At 42.1% G+C, this 15698-nt stretch overlaps 1 protein-coding gene across 3 annotated transcripts in view; it reads left to right on the top strand.

Moving 5' to 3' along the window:
• SIAE (sialic acid acetylesterase) overlaps positions 1–15698 on the top strand; it is a 37873-nt gene that overhangs the window by 2173 nt on the left and 20002 nt on the right. Inside the window, exons 2-3 of one of the 3 annotated variants that reach the window (XM_052662066.1) lie at positions 2404–2565; positions 11586–11758. In XM_052662066.1, the coding sequence (XP_052518026.1) occupies positions 2404–2565; positions 11586–11758 (335 nt within the window). Of the gene's footprint in view, positions 1–2403; positions 2575–11582; positions 11759–15698 lie in introns of all 3 variants that reach the window. The other 2 variants (XM_052662065.1, XM_052662064.1) reach the window with 2 other exon arrangements.

The raw sequence follows: 15698 nt of genomic DNA, 5'->3' as shown, positions 1-15698 counted from the left end.
ATCTTTCCCAGCATCAGGGTCTTTTCAAATGAGTCAGCTCTCTGCATCAGGTGGCCAAAATATTGGAGTTTCAGCTTCAACATCAGTCCTGCCAGTGAACACCCAGGACTGATCTTTAGGATGGACTTGCAGTCCAAGGGACTCTCAAGAGTCTTCTCCAACACCACAGTTCAAAAGCATCAATTCTTCAGTGCTCAGCTTTCTTTATAGTCCAACTATCACAGCATGACCACTGGAAAAACTGTAGCCTTGACTAGATGGATCTTTGTTGACAAAATAATGTCTCTGCTTTTTAATATGCTGTCTAGGTTGGTCATAACTTTCCTTGCGAGGAGTAAGCGTCTTTTAATTTCATGGCGGCAATCACCATCTGCAGTGATTCTGGAGTCCAGAAAAATAAAGTCTGCCACTGTTTCAACTGTCTCCCCATCTATTTGCCATGAAGTGAACATAGTGGGCAACTTAAAATATTTGTTGAAATAAACAATATGCAAATTATTTTAAAAAATTACCAATCTACTTGGGCCTCAGTCTGATGAGTAAATAACATGATTCTACCCTAGGGTGTAAAAGATCCTTTCCATGTCTAAAATTCTGTAACTCAGAACAGAGTTGTGCACAAACAGGTTCAATGGATGTGTGTGGTCAACAACAGACTAACTGAGGGGGTGGGGGAAGGTATTTTTCCCCAGTGTTTGAGCAGGTGGCTGCACACACCCAGGACCCCTCATTTGCATGGTCTCATGCCTGCAGCCAGCCCCCTCCAGTATTCTTGTCTGGGAAATTCTGTGGACAGAGGAGCCTGGTGGGCTATGATCCACGGGGTCACAAAAGAGCCTGGCATGACTTACTGACTAAACAACAATAACAGCTGCAGCAGCCAGTTTTCTTCAATCTCTTCCCTACCCCATCCTCTTTCTGCTTAGCTCTTAGGCCTTGGGTTTTCAGGTCTTGTTCCATTTGAAGTACTTACCCAAGACTAGGTCTTCCCACGCATGCGCCTCTTCCCTTCCCTCCAGCAGGCTGCCAAAAGTGCTTATGCAATTCTAGACTGTTGTAGTCTCATCTTAGAGCGTTTTGCTTCTGGTAGCTGTGCATCTCCAGCTCAGTGGGTCTTCTGGATGATCTTTGATTGCCATGTAGATTTATGATGGAACAAGCTCCTAAGAGAGAGCTGAGGATGTCTAGGGACTGGGCTGTTATTTGAAGTGCAGGACAAATAGGCCACCAAGTCTGTGTAGGAGACCCATTAATGTTGCTGCCCTGTTAAGTATAGCCTGAGGGGCTGCCATCATTTGGAGCTTCCAGGGAGAAAAAAATGTCAACTTTGTTAGTTCTGATTCTCTTTCCTGCCTATCATTTTTATTTAAAACACTCGAAAAAAAAATCTTAATTTTGTTAATTATTTTCTTCTAGGGGGTTTTGGTTTGTTTTCTTCAGATAAAGTGGGATGTAAGTGAAAAAGTTTTTTTTTTTTCTTATTAAGTTTTGATGAATTCACTGAGATAATTTGGATAGATACTTGTTATTAATAAAATACTTTGATATAGGCTAGAGGTTAAAAATAGGAATGATCTCGTTAAAGTGAATTCTTATTCAGCCTTGTTAGTGACTGTCTAGAATAGAATCCACAGTTTCAAGGGCTCTTTTTCTTTTCATATAATTTAGCTTGCAAAATGGGCAAATTGCAAGGAAAGACCTTTGGTTCAGACACTTTGACCTTCTCTCTCTCACTGACCTTATTTTTTGCATCTTAATTGATTTGAATTTACCTTAGAAGGAGTCAGACTTGTCACATATACTCATAAAGATTTATTTAGAATTTTCAGTGGGTTGTCAGAAAAACACAATAAGGAGAGTTATTTGAGGGAAATTGACACAGAGAATGGAAGAGGGGAGATAAAGAGTGGAGGGAAAAGATTAGAAAGGGCTGTGATGGAGAGAGGCAGCCTCTTTATTCCAAGCTATGAGGAGTGGGAGTGGTAATGGAAAGTAGGGAAAGGAAGTGGTTTATTTTTCTCATAAATACCATCTGTGAGATGCATAAAAAGAGCATGTTTGGTGATTTTGGGGGGAGGGAGTCAAGCGTTAGGGCCAGGTCTGAGAGCAAAGGAACATGAGGAGCTTTGAAGGGGAGGAGGCATGTATTAAATGGGTTGTCCCAGGCTCTTTGAATTTTCCTTACTGGTCATCTTGTTCTATGATGCATACTGCTGGAAACTGTCCTTGTAATGCTGCTTACCTAATTAGGAGGAATAAGATCTAGTTTTAGAAAACTGAAAGGACAGGGTAACTTGGAATTCTCACGTATTAAGACTGTGTGTTCCTCGCTGTTCCACCAGATTCAATCTGGCTCTGAATCTCTCCAATGATGCTCTTCTAAATGTTTGCTGGATTTTTCAGATGTTGGTTTTCGCTTTGCTTCGTACATCGATGACTACATGGTGCTGCAGAGGGAGCCTGCAGGGGCAGTGATCTGGGGTTATGGTGCACCCAGAGCCACAGTGACAGTGACGCTGTGCCGAGACCAGGAACCCATCATGAAGAAAGTGACCAGTGTGAAAGGTAAGACAGGTCAGCCTCTGTTCAGCTTTTGTCTTCTTCTGCCACCTGCTGGATGATGTGAAAATGAATGCCAATAGTCCAGCTCAGGTTACCCATCCATCCACCCATCCAAGTTACTTGAATATTTACCATGTGCACTGAGGATACAAAGAAAAATAAGACCAAGTCAAAGCCCCTGTCCTCCAGGGTCTCGTGCAGTATGGGAATAGACATAAAGCCACACAGTGAGTGTGGTCAGTGCTGATGGGAGGTGGATATGGAGTGTCATGGGATGCAGAGGAGAAACACCTCACTCAGGTTGGATGGTAAGGGAAGGTTTCCGCTGGAAGTGACATTTGAACTGAATTGTGTAAAGGAGAGGTTGTCGTACGGGGAGGGTTAAGAACCTAAGCCCTGGGATTCACCGTTCCCGTTCAGATCCTAACTGTTTCTTAATGGCTATATACCCTTGGACATTTTATTTAACATCTCTGCGTCACAATTTCTTTATTTCAAAACAGTGATAAAAATAATATTTAGGATTATTTTGAAGATTAAATGAATTAGCACATATCAAGTACTTCGAACAGTGCCTGGTGCATAATAAGTACTGAATAAGTGTTAGCTGTCGTTATTTCTGGGCTTCCCACTGGCTCAGTGGTAAAGAATCTGCCTGCCACTGCAGGAAATGCAGGTTCCATCCCTGGGTCAAGAAGATCCCCTGGAGAAGGAAATGGCAACCCACTCCTGTATTCTTGCCTAGGAAATCCCATGGACAGAGGAGCCTGGTGGGCTACAGTCTATGAGGTCACAAAGAGTCAGTCATAACCTAGTGACTAAACAACAACAGCATTGTTATTGCTGTCATGATTATTATTATGTTATTTAGTTAGTCACTCAGGTATTTACTGAGTCACTACTAGGTATCAGATACAGGGTTAGGTACTGGTTATCCAGTGATGAGCAAAACAGAAAAGCTTGGAGGTTAGGGGAGGAAACAGAAAAATAATAATCAATTACAGTGAAGCGTGATGCCACAGTGGGGAAGTATAGAGTGCCGTGGGAGTGCTTAGGAGGGACAGTAAACTTAGTCTAACTATCCAGGGTCAAGAAGATCCCCTAGAGAAGGAAATGACAATCCACTCCAGTGTTCTGGAGAATCCCATGGATAGAGGAGCTTGTCAGGCTACAGTCCATGGGGTCTCAAGAGCTGCGCCCAACTTAGTGACTACACCACCACCACCAAGGCTTGTTTTGAAAGCTGAGCAGGGCAGACCAAGTAGAGGGAGCAATCTGGGCAAAGGGATGGAGGTGTGAGTGAGCCTGGTTACTGGAGGAGCGATAGGCAGGTTGCTTTGTCTGGACCGCTAGGGTGTGTGATGGTGGATGGCAGGAGATAAGGCTGGGAATGGAGGGAGGCTTGTTTGTCGTTGCCAGGGAGTATATACACTACTTTGGATAGATGGCTTTTAAGCAGCAAAAGAACATAACCAGATCTGTATTTTAGAAAGATTGCTCTGTCTCTCCACTGGGGAAGAAGAATTGGAGATGGATGAAACGAGAGGTAGGTGGGACCTGTTAGTAGGCTGTTAAAATATTCAGGCGATAGACAGGGAAGGCCTGGCCCCAAGTAGTGGCTATGAGGGGAAGTTCAACAAGGTGAGAATTAGCAGCAGACTTCATGAGCAGAGAGGTCATACAGAGGCGTCTCTGCCTGGAAGAGATAAAGATGTATTAGGTAGTGTGTGGAGAAGCTTGAAGTTCCAGGATGCAGGAAGGCAGGTTCAGGGCTGGGTCAAGTGGAGACCTGGTTGTATTATATCTCAGTTAGAGGTCTCTCTACAGCTATGGGATGTTGAGGTGAGAGTCAGACAGGTGAGGAGGCTTCTCTGGGGTGGGTGGTGTTAATGTGGGAGTTGGTGGCTTGATAAGGGACTTGAATATACATGTGACAGCAAAGCTTGTGAAAATTTTATTGGCCTCTGAAAACAAAGATTACCTGATTAGTTTTGTCAATGTACAGGACCAGTATTCAACCAGAGTGATGCAGACGCTGGTGCAGACTTTTAATAATTCATTTCCAGGGCCTTCCCTGGTGGCTCTGGTAAAGAATTGCCTGTCGATGCAGGAGACCCGGCTTCAGTCCCTGAGCAGAGGAGATCCCACATGCGATGGAGCAGCTAAGCCTGTGCACCACAACTCTTGAGCCCGTGCCCTAGAGTCTGTGCTCTGCTCTAGGAGAGAAGCCACAACCATGAGAAGTGCACACACCACAGCTGGAGAGTAGCCCCCATTTGCTGCAAGCAGAGAAGGCCCGTGCAGCAACAAAGACGCAGGACAGCCAAGGATAAAAAAAATAATGCATTTCTTTCAACAAACATAAAGAAAGTATGTACTAAGTGCTAGGCATAGATGCAAGGTAAGTGCTTCTGGTTCTTGGGTTTTAACAAGACTTTTTAGCAGAAGAAGCTTACTGGGTGAAATTCAGAGAGCTGAAAGGGAAGCTTAAGCTGACTGAGAAGTTGTTCTCCGTTAGATATAAATGCTGTTGGTGACTAGTAGGATATACTGAAAGTGAAGAAGTTGGGAGACTAGTAGTGCTTTTTTTTCGTGTTGTGTCATCTCAGAAATAAGCAATATGGAGTACAGGTAGTGGTACTCAGTGAAATGACGTTGACTTAAAGGAGCTAAAGGATTGATGCAGTTTAATTAAGTTTTGGCTTCCCAGGTGCTTCAGTGGTAAAGAATCTGCCTGCCAGTACAGGAGATGCAGGAGATGCAGGTTTGATCCCTGGGGCAGGATTATTTTTAATTAATTTTAATAATTAAAACAATTTAAAACAATTATTTAAAATTTTCTGACTGTGCCCCACAGCATGTGGATCTTAGTTCCCCAACCAGGGACTGAACCTGCACACGCCCCAACCCCTGCACCCCTAGCATTGGATGCACAGAGTCTTAACTGCTGGACCCCCAGGGAAGTCCCAAGAATTGATGTGGTTTAAAAATAAGAAATAGGATTTCTTTGGTGCTAATAATTAACAGTACCAATTAATACTTAGGAGACAGAGGTTGCACATTACTGTAGAAATAGAGAAAGCACATAATATGTAGCTTTTCAGTCTTAAAAATGTCCTTATGCATTATTTTTAGTTTTTTTTACCCTTTCATGGCTGTTGCAAGACCAATATTTGGAGACAGAGACAACACAGGAGAGTAGGTGGTGACAAGAAGAAATAAAAGCTGATAATTAGGAGATGAGCCCCTCTCCTTCTTTAGTGAACCTGTTCACTTATCTTGAGTTCAATTCTGTAAATGCCAGTTCAGTTCAGTTCAGTTCAGTCGCTCAGTCGTGTCCGACTCTGCGACCCCATGAATCGCAGCACGCCAGGCCTCCCTGTCCATCACCAGCTCCCATAGTTCACTCAGACTCACGTCCATCGAGTCAATGCTTATTATTTATAATAAGCTAGAAACCCTAGAGAATTCAAAGAAGAATGTAAGTCATGTCCACCCTCCAGGAACCCACTCGCTCATGCTGTCCTTTCTTTTCCCATTTAGCAGTTTAGGTTCAGCTTCAGTCGCATCGCTGAAAAGTGACGCATCATTTGGAGTTTGGATGTATAGCAGCAAGTGAAGGGAACCAAGTGATTCATGGACTGTTGATGGGAATTGCACCGGAAAAGGGATTGTTGTTATTGATGGGGTTGGGAAGGGGGCAGATCTATTTGGTAGGCTCTCCACACTGGCTTGGTAGAAAAAAAAAAAGGTACAATAGTTTATACAGATCCATAAAATAACTTCAAAGGACAGCTTGCTCTGTCCTGCCCATGAAGCAACGTGGATAAAGTGATATTTGGAATAAAAAAGATAGACATGTAGGAAATTTCACTGGATAGTGAAGAAAATGTGTCTCAAAGAAAATACTGTGGGGCATTTTGAAGGATTGACTTCTATTTAGATTCTGATGACGACCCTGGATTTTCAGCCAGACTACCTCATTTGGCCACTCTGTCCATCTCTGTTAATATTTAACTTATTACCTATAATCCCCTAAATGCCCATAGCAAAGCGGAATTTAATGACATAAAGGGTTTTGTCCAGTAGACTGACACTTGAGCTTTGAGAAAATTGAGACCTGAGGGATGGCTGGGAATATGGTAAGGTTCTGTGCCTGTTCAAGGTTTGTCGTCCGGTGACGCATAATGCTTCTTTGAGACCCAAGGCGTAAACTTGGGGCATGGAGTCTGTATCCTCTCACTTTGACACACGTGGGGGATGCACCTACAGGTGATAAAATGAAAGTGTATCTACTTGAATTTGTCATCATGATTGAGGTAAACAGGAAAACACACAAAGCCTAAGCCTCTTAGAAAGTCAAGAATCTCCGGCATTAGTTTTCTGTGTCACATACTAAGTTATCGCCAACTTAGATGCTTAAAACAACTTACTTTTACTACCCCTGTCAATCTGAAACTTGGCCATCGTTTAGCTGGGTTCTCTGCTCAGAGTTTCAGAAGGTTGAAATCAAGGTGCTGGCTGGGCTGAGTTCTCATCTGGAGGCTCGACTGGGGAGTGATTAACTTCCAGGCTCCGTTAGGTTGCTGGCAGAGTCCTGTCCTTGTGCCTATAGAATTCATGGCCCTATCTCTGAAGCTTCACATCTCTGACCTCTAGACCCTACTTAAAGGGCTCACCTTCTTTAGGTCAGGCCCACCCAGGACAATCTCCTTTTGAGTTAATTTCAAGTCAACTGATGAGGGATTTTTCATTATACCTGCAACCCCCCTTCATCCTTTCCAGGTAACATAACCTAATCATGAGGATGGCATCGAATCCCCTCTGCCATTTTCTGTTGATTAGAAGCAAATCATGAATTCTGCCAGCACTTGAGGAACTCTGCAAGGGTGTGACTTATTGGGGGTCATCTTTGGCTGTGTCTGCCATAGCAGGCTATATATAGATTAAGGAATTTATAGGAACAGTTTTATTGATAGAAAAATATTTAAGCTTTTTTTTTTTTTTCATTCATGGTGGCAGTGGAGATGAACTTTATACAGAATAATGCAGGTCTGGAAGGGGTAGTTTGGGCAGTAAGGCCTCCTTTGCCTCCAGGTCACTTCCACAAACCAGTGAGCCTGTCTGCGGTTGGTGGGGTGCCAGGGTTCTGTGGGGGAACAGTGACTGGGGGCTTCTTTCTGATCTAGGTTTTTCCTCTTGGAAAGGGAAGAGTTGTTGGATAATTTTCGTTTTTCTTTTCTTGGCTGCTGAGATTTGGCACAATAACCTGAAAAATAATTAACATCTGATGTGAATGGCAAAGAGGAAAAAAGCAAGATGTGCTTTATGACTAATCATGTCTCTAGACCCATTATTTTCTTTCCTTTTTTTTGCCTTTGATTTGTTGATTCTTCCCATTTTGAGGTGGGGGCTGGTCTGGAAGTGAAGAGAAGTGAAGTCGCTCAGTCGTGTCAGACTCTTTGTGACCCCATGGACTGTAGCCTACCAGGCTCCTCTGTCCCTGGGACTTTCCAGGCAATAGTACTGGAGTGGATTGCCATTTCCTTGGAGAAAACATGGAGAGAGTTCTTTTCTTATGCCTGTGGCTGGAAAATGAAGAGAAGAGGGACAGTGAGAAATAGGCCACCAGACACACTAGTGGTTGGGCAGGAAGACACAGAGCCCCAGTCAGTTTGTGTGGCTTTCTTGTCAGTATAACCCAGCACTGGGGTTTGCTCTCTGCCCTTACTTGGTGACGCTCCTGGCACATGGTGAGCATGATGAAGGAAGGACATGTATCCTCCTAGATGGAAGAAGAAAGAATGGAGGAAGCAGATGTTTGATTGCAGCAAAAATGAGCATTTACAGAAACCTGGGCCTGGATTGGTAAGAGATATTACAAGACGGCAAGTGATGGGGGCCTGGAGGAAGGACCCAGAACAGCTGTTGCTCAGAAAGCCCATTGGGGTCAGCAAACGCCGGCTGAATAGTGAGCTTCAACTCTTGGTGGTCAGTCACTCAGTTTTATCACTTGGACTCAACCTAATGGACTTGGTGGGTCAATGGTTTCTGAAATCTACAGCTGGACTTCACTGGCCTATGGTCAGCTCCACTTAAACAGGCAGTCCTAAATGGATGGGCCAAGGCTGAATCAGTGCTCCTTGTGGGCCATCCCACCCTTGCCTTCAGTCTAAGAAACAGTCTTCACGAGGGCTGCTCTCCTTTGTATACACTTTGTTGTTCAGGTGCTAAGTCATGTCTGACTCTGTGACCCCATGGACTGCAGCGTGCCAGGCTTCCTTGTCCTTCACTGTCTCCCAGAGTTTGCTCAGACTTATGTCCATTGAGTCAGTGATGTCATCCAACCATCTTATCTTCTGTCACCACCTTCTCCTCCTGCCTTCAGAATTTCCCAGCATCAGGGTCTTTTCCAGTGAGTCAGTTCTTGGCATCAGGTGGCCAAAGGGTTGGAGCTTCAGCTTTAGCATCAGTCCTTCCAGTGAATATTCAGAGCTGATTTCCTTTAGGATTGACCCGTTTGATCTCCTTGCAGTCCAAGGGACTCTCAAGAGTCTTCTCCCGCCCATGGAAGTAAATCTGCATTGTTTTAAACTGCTTGTTTCTGAGTTAGTTTGACCATTAATAACCTCTCTGTAGTGGAGCTGGTTTCTCCTGCCTTGTGTGGCAGTTAACTTTACTTGACCCTCATTGTGTCAGTTTTTCTTTTATGAAGTAGGAGAGGAAAAGAGCTAGAAACTAAAAGACTCAGGGACTAGAACAGAAGGAAGTTCTCAAGGTCTTTGAGGAAGTTGAGAGGTTTCCTAGAGGGAGTGGTTCTGGAGAACAAGGCTCAGATCTCGATGCCTGGTTCTCTTCAGACGCTTTGGGCTCTAGGCGGAGTGCCTCCTCTGGCTGAGGTAGGGGGGTGGTGCTGTGTTTTGCCCAGCTTCTTCCCTTTTTCCTTCTTTGCCTTTTTATTGCTGGGCAGCAGAGCTTTTCAGAAGCTCTGGGGAAGGTGATTTTCCACACCAGCCATATTGCTTGGATGGAGACTAAGTGCAAACACCTAATTAATAGCAGTGACTCAGAATAGCATGTACTGTAGTAGTAGGCTCAAAAAATAACCCTGTCCTGGGTTTTCCAGAGATTGACCGCATTATCACAAATGAGTAACGTTGATGGCATGAGGACAGAGCTCCGATAAGAAGCCTGGGAAGACCTTGGCAAGGCTGTGGTTGGGACAGATTGGAGAGTCTGCCTGCTCAGACGAGAGCGCCATACGGATCACCTCACACCTGTGCGGTGCAATCTGTGCTCGCTGCCCACTATTTCCAAAACAGTGGTTTTTGTGCTTTAGGTGCATTCTGTATTTAATGTGTTGATGTCTGTGGCTATTGGTGTAAAAACAGTAGCAGACATTCGGTCCTGAGCTCAGTTGACCTCTCACGGGTGGGAATAGCAGACTCAGTCAGCTCTGCCTCTAAGACGAGTGACCGTGAGCCCTTTCATTGTTGCCTAAGGGTTTTGGATATTTCTCCCAGACTCTGAGTAATCCTTTACCATTTCAGCCTTTACCCATCTCCTGCCAGGTGTCTGGACTTCTCCCTTTAGCTCTTACTGACTAGGAGGATCTTAGCATGTGGTACAGAGTAGGTACTTGGCTAGTATTTTTGTTTTTTAGTATTTTTATAATTGATCTTTTTTTCTGGTTGGTACAATAACCTTGGCTTCCCAGGTGGCTCAGATGGTAAAGAATCCTGCCAAGCAGGAGAAGTGGGTTCAATCCCTGGGTCAGGAAGATCCCCTGAGAAGAAATGGCAAGAGAAGGAATGGCGACACATTCCAGTATTCTTTGTTGTTTTCTTCAGTATTCTTGCCTAGAGAATTCCATGGACATAGGAGCCTGGTGGGTCCGTGGGGTCGAAAAAGAGTTGGACATGACTTAGTGGACTCAACAACAACAACGATAACCTTAGGATGCCTCATTTGCAGTTCTTGCCATTGCTTCCCTTTGAATTGATATTGACCTGATGGGCACAAATTATCAATCAGTCCATATTCTTCAACATTATGCCAAGAATATTTCTTTTAAAATGATCATCTCTCTGTTTTATCTATTTTCTCCTTCCACTTCTTCAACTTTGTTCATGTGGTTTGGTTCTCCTAGGCATAATTTTGCCACTTGGAAGATATTCTTCTTAGGTTTCCGAGTATGATGTTGGCAGTGGTGGTGGTATGAGTGGGTGAGAGGTGGGAAGGTGGTGGGGGGGTGGTTCCTAAGGAATATGCAATGAATTTCTGAAATAGGGCCTTGGATGGCTTTTCATCTCCTTAATTGAGTCCGAAAACATTAAGACTGGTAAATAACTCTGTGAAAATAATTAATTGGGCAAGTCTAAATATCTTCTTCAAAGAGAAATGAATTTATTTGCCTCCTACTACTTCTTTGTGTCCGTTTCTCCACTCACCTGTTTAACTGTAGATAGAAGAGCCCAGAACCACTGGTGTTTTTAATCCCCAAGAGCAACATGGGGAGGAGGTGGGGGTGTTGATGACAAGGATGGTACCATCAATGTAAGTTTCAGATGATGAATGGTTTTCTCTAACCTGTGCTCATATTTGATTGGATAGTTACTAGTTTGGGGCACTGTAAATCTGTTAGATTATGATTATGTTGATTCTGACAGTTTGGTGGTATGGTAAGAATTTCCATCTCACGTTTTTATATTAAACTCCCTTGCATTTAATATCTGTATTTTTGTCTGTCCTCGCTTAGGATTATAACTGGGTGATTTACTTTTCTTATAAATGCTTCAGTTAAAAGTAAGGAGGGATTGGTACAGATTAAAGAGAGCCACACTACTGCTTTTGTTATTTCTGTTGACATGTCTAAAATTTGGCTGGTCTTCATAGCTTTGGATCCAGTTCATCACAGAAGAGGGGAATTGCCACAAATAAGCCTGATGCATGACTCTGGGCTTCAGTTTCATTTTGGTGGATTGATTCATTAATTCCTTGGAGGCTTGTTATTATTTCAGCAGACTCTAACACCTGGACTGTGGTACTGGATCCTATGAAGCCTGGTGGACCTTATGAAGTGATGGCACAGCAGAGTCTCGGGAGGATGAACTTCACTCTGAGAGTTCATGATGTCTTGTTTGGAGACGTTTGGCTTTGCAGTGGGCAAAGTAACATGAAGATGACAGTTTCACAGGTAATTTGCAAAGTCTCAGTGATAATAACGTTGATGATAAAGAAGAAAAAGAAGGAAGAGGAAAGAGGAGAAGGAGGTAGAAGCCCAGATCTGTTCTAAGTGCTTTCTCTGCATGTGCTAATTAATTCAGTTGAACAACTTCATAGGGTGAATACTTATGACATTCCTATCTCACAGATGAGGACACTGGCCCAGCTGAGTTTAAGCTCCTGCTTAAGATCACAGCATAATTGTGGAGCCAGGATGTGAATGTGACCTCAAATCCTGCTTTGCTCGTCATGACCAGTGTGCTGTCAGTGTGTGGGGCACTACTTTCTCACTTTCCTGGGCTAAAGGCAGAAGCTAGACAGTATCTGATGGTAACGGAGATTTAATAGCAAATCGAGGGCCGTGTAGGTTACTCTTCTTTTTGAATGGTCTTAGAAGATGAGCTTCTGGAGACGGCCTAGGAGATCAAAACAATTAGATTTTGTTTTGATGCTGAGCAGCAAACACACTCTCTCTTTTGTTGCCATGGAGATTTAAAAATTGAGACTGAATGTTGGCTTTGCCTCTTACTAGTTGTATGGCTTGGAGCAAATCACTTGGTGTTTATGAAACTTTGTTTTTAAAACATGCTTTTAAAAACTGTGGTTAAAATGAATATAACATAATGTTTATCATTTTAACTGTTGGTAAGTGTACAGTTCAGCAGCATTAAATATATTCACAGTGCTTTGTGTACCCAGTCACCACTATCTGTCCCCAGAACTTTATCATCATCTCTAACGTTTACTCCGTACCCATTAGACAATAAATTCCCCTTTCTCCTTCCTCCTGCCACTGGTAACCTCTGTCTTGCTTTCTCTCTATGAATTTGCCTCTTCTCGGTACCTCCTAGAAGTGGAATCATTCAGTAGTTGTTCTTCTGTGTCTGACTTGTCTTTCTAAGGACCATGCTTTCAAGGTCCATGCGTGTAGCGTGTATCAAAATTTTGTCCCTTTTTATGGCCGAATTGTATTCCATTGTGTAGGCCACGTTTTGCTTACCCATTCACCTGTGGACGAACAGCTGGGTTGTTTCTACCTTTTGGCTATTGTGAGCAATGTTCATGGCAATACTGAATCAATGCTGTGAACATTGATTTACGGATAATCTGTTTTAGTTCCTGCTTTCAGTTCTTTTGGATATATGCCTATGACTGGAATTGCTGGGTTAGTTCTATGTTTAACTTTTGAGGACCCATCAAACCATTTTCCACAATGGCCGTACCATTTTACATTCCTGCTAGCAATACACAAAGGTTCTAATTTCACTGGATCCTCACTGACAGGTGTTGGTTTTCATTCTCTGATTATAGCCACGTTAGTAGGTGAGAAGTGGTATCCTAATGTGGTTTTGATTTGCATTTCTCTAACAACTAGTGATGTTGCATATTACTTCATGTACTTATTAGCCATTTGTATGTCTTATTTGGAAAAATGTTTATTTAGGCCTTTTGCCCATTTTTGAATCGGGTTGCTTATTGTTAAATTGTAGGAATTTTTTTATATCTTCTAGGTATTAATCGCTTGTCAGATGCATGATTTGTAACTATTTTGTCTCATTCTCTAGTTTGTCAGTTTCATTTTTTGAGGGTGTCCTTTGATACATAAAAGTTCTCAATTTTTATGAAGTTCAGTTTATCTGTGTTTTCTTTTGTTGTTGTCTATACTTTTGGTATCATCTTGTCCAAGTCCAGTGATGTGAAGATTTTTCCAGTGTTTCTTCTGAGAATATTTTAGTTTTAACTCTTAAGTTCAGGTCTTTGAGTCTTTTTGATCACTTTTTTATATGTAGTGTAAGGTGAGGGTCTAACTTCACTCTTTTGCAAGTGGATATCCAGTTCTCCCAGCACCAATTGTTGAAAAGATGGTTCTTCCCCTGTTGAATGGGTCATAGCACTTTTCTTCAGAAATTCATTGGCTGTATATATGAGGATTTATTTCTTGGCTTTTTAGTCTATTCCGTTGGTCTATATATCTCTCCTTATGGCAGTACGATACTGGTTGAATTACTGTAGCTTTGTAGTAAGTTTCAAAGTTGGGACATGTAAGTCTCCTCCAAGAATTTCTTTTGTTAGTGTCAATTTTTCTCTGTTTTAGTCATGGCTTTGTAGATAAATTTTTCTTAAATTGTGAAAACTAGCATTTTTTTCTCCCAGAGGCTTCACTGGGGTCTGTTTAAACCTGACAGATCAGGAGGAAGAGCACTAAGGGCTCCCAGGTAGGGATGGGTATACTCAGTAAACAGAAAGCCCAGTGCAAACAGGGGGAATGCCAGCCTGTTGAAATGCTGTCAGTGAGGAAACTCAACTTGAAGTATTCCTACCTCCTTTGCTATTAGAGCAATGAGTGAGTCCGACACATAATGAGTGAGTCTCTTAAGTGAAGCAGGATAAAGAGGACATCAGAAGGGCTTCCCTGGTGGTCCAGTGGTTGAGGATCTGCTTGCCAGTGCAGGGGACACAAGTTCGATCCCTGGTCTGGGAAGATCCCACATGCTGCACAGCAGCTAAGCCCATGAGCCACAACAATTGAGCTTGTACTCTAGATCACAAGAGCCGCAACTAACTTTAGCCACTTGCCCTAAAGCCCATTCTTAAGAGAAGCCACCACAATGATAAGCCCGCACACCACAACTAGAGAGTAGCCCCTGCTCGCCACAACCAGAGAAAGCCCGTGCACAGCAGTGAAGACCCAGTGCAGCCAGACATACATTTACAAACAATTTTTTTTTTTTTTTAAAGAAAAGGACATTGAAAAAGTCATCAGAGAAGCAAACTTCTTAATTGTTTACTGGTACTCTAGGAAAACAAGAGTGGTAGAACAAAAGCCTTGGGGCTCTGAGATTTCTTTCTGGAAACAACTCTGCTTTCTGGTTGAACACAAAAACAGTCTAGAATAAAGGGAGTGGATTTCTGGATAGAGTGGGATGGGGTTTTGCTTTTGGGTCTCAGAATTGTCCTTCCTTTGTTTAGTGCAAGCTATTTGATTTGAAAATAAAAGTAAGGGAATCATTGCTGTTTCAATTATATTAGGATCAGGGCTGGACAGTAGCAAGTACATAGTTATGTTTAAAGTTTATCAGCTTAAAACACTGCTGAGAGATTAGAAAATATTTTTTTTTTTACTCACTCTCAGACCTCCAGAGAAATTCATGTGAATTAAATCCTTTGACACATTTGAAATTAGGGTTGATTTTCTTTGCTTGTCTTTATTATCAGATTTTTCTATAATGAGCATGAAATAACTATGGTTTTTAAGACAAAGTTATAAAAACAAGAAATTGATATGCACTTAACTGATACCTTAAATATCTATCAAATATTAAATATCTATCAAAGGCTCAATTTACAATAAAGAGGCACATTATATAAATAGGAATAAATGATTTAACTTGCATTAGGGATCAGAACTAATATGTTTATACTTTGACATATACTTTTATTTGTTCCTATTAATAGGTTAAGATCTTGAAAAGATTATGATCTTCCCTAGTCGCTCTTTCTCTAAAACTCAGTTCCTTAAATTGATTTTTATTTTCTTGCTTTTTTTCATTATCTACTTCTTCATTTTTGAGAGATATTTAAGTTTGAGTTTTAAAAAAAACTCTACAACTAGACCATGATCTCAATTAATCTTTAAAAAAACTGTATAAAATTGAGCCCTTGCACATACTTAAGGTCTCTTGTTTTGCTTCTGTAGCTTCTGCCCCTTCTGGCTTCTTTTTTCTCCTCTTTTTTTTTTTTAAAAAACCAGTTAACAAATAATGCTTTTAAAAATATTCTACTTTGGACATACCTATTTCCTTTCATTATAAGTTTTCTAATTTAAAAATCTAAATTCTTGAATTTATGTCTTCCTAACCAATATTTTACTTAGTCTTGCTTTCTGTACCCTACTTAAATATATGGAAACC

The sequence above is a fragment of the Budorcas taxicolor genome, chromosome 25 (assembly GCF_023091745.1).
Source record: "Budorcas taxicolor isolate Tak-1 chromosome 25, Takin1.1, whole genome shotgun sequence".
NCBI classification, from domain to species: Eukaryota; Metazoa; Chordata; class Mammalia; order Artiodactyla; family Bovidae; genus Budorcas; species Budorcas taxicolor.
The sequence above is the reverse complement of the archived record's forward strand: the minus strand, read 5'-3'. Positions and strand labels throughout refer to the sequence as shown.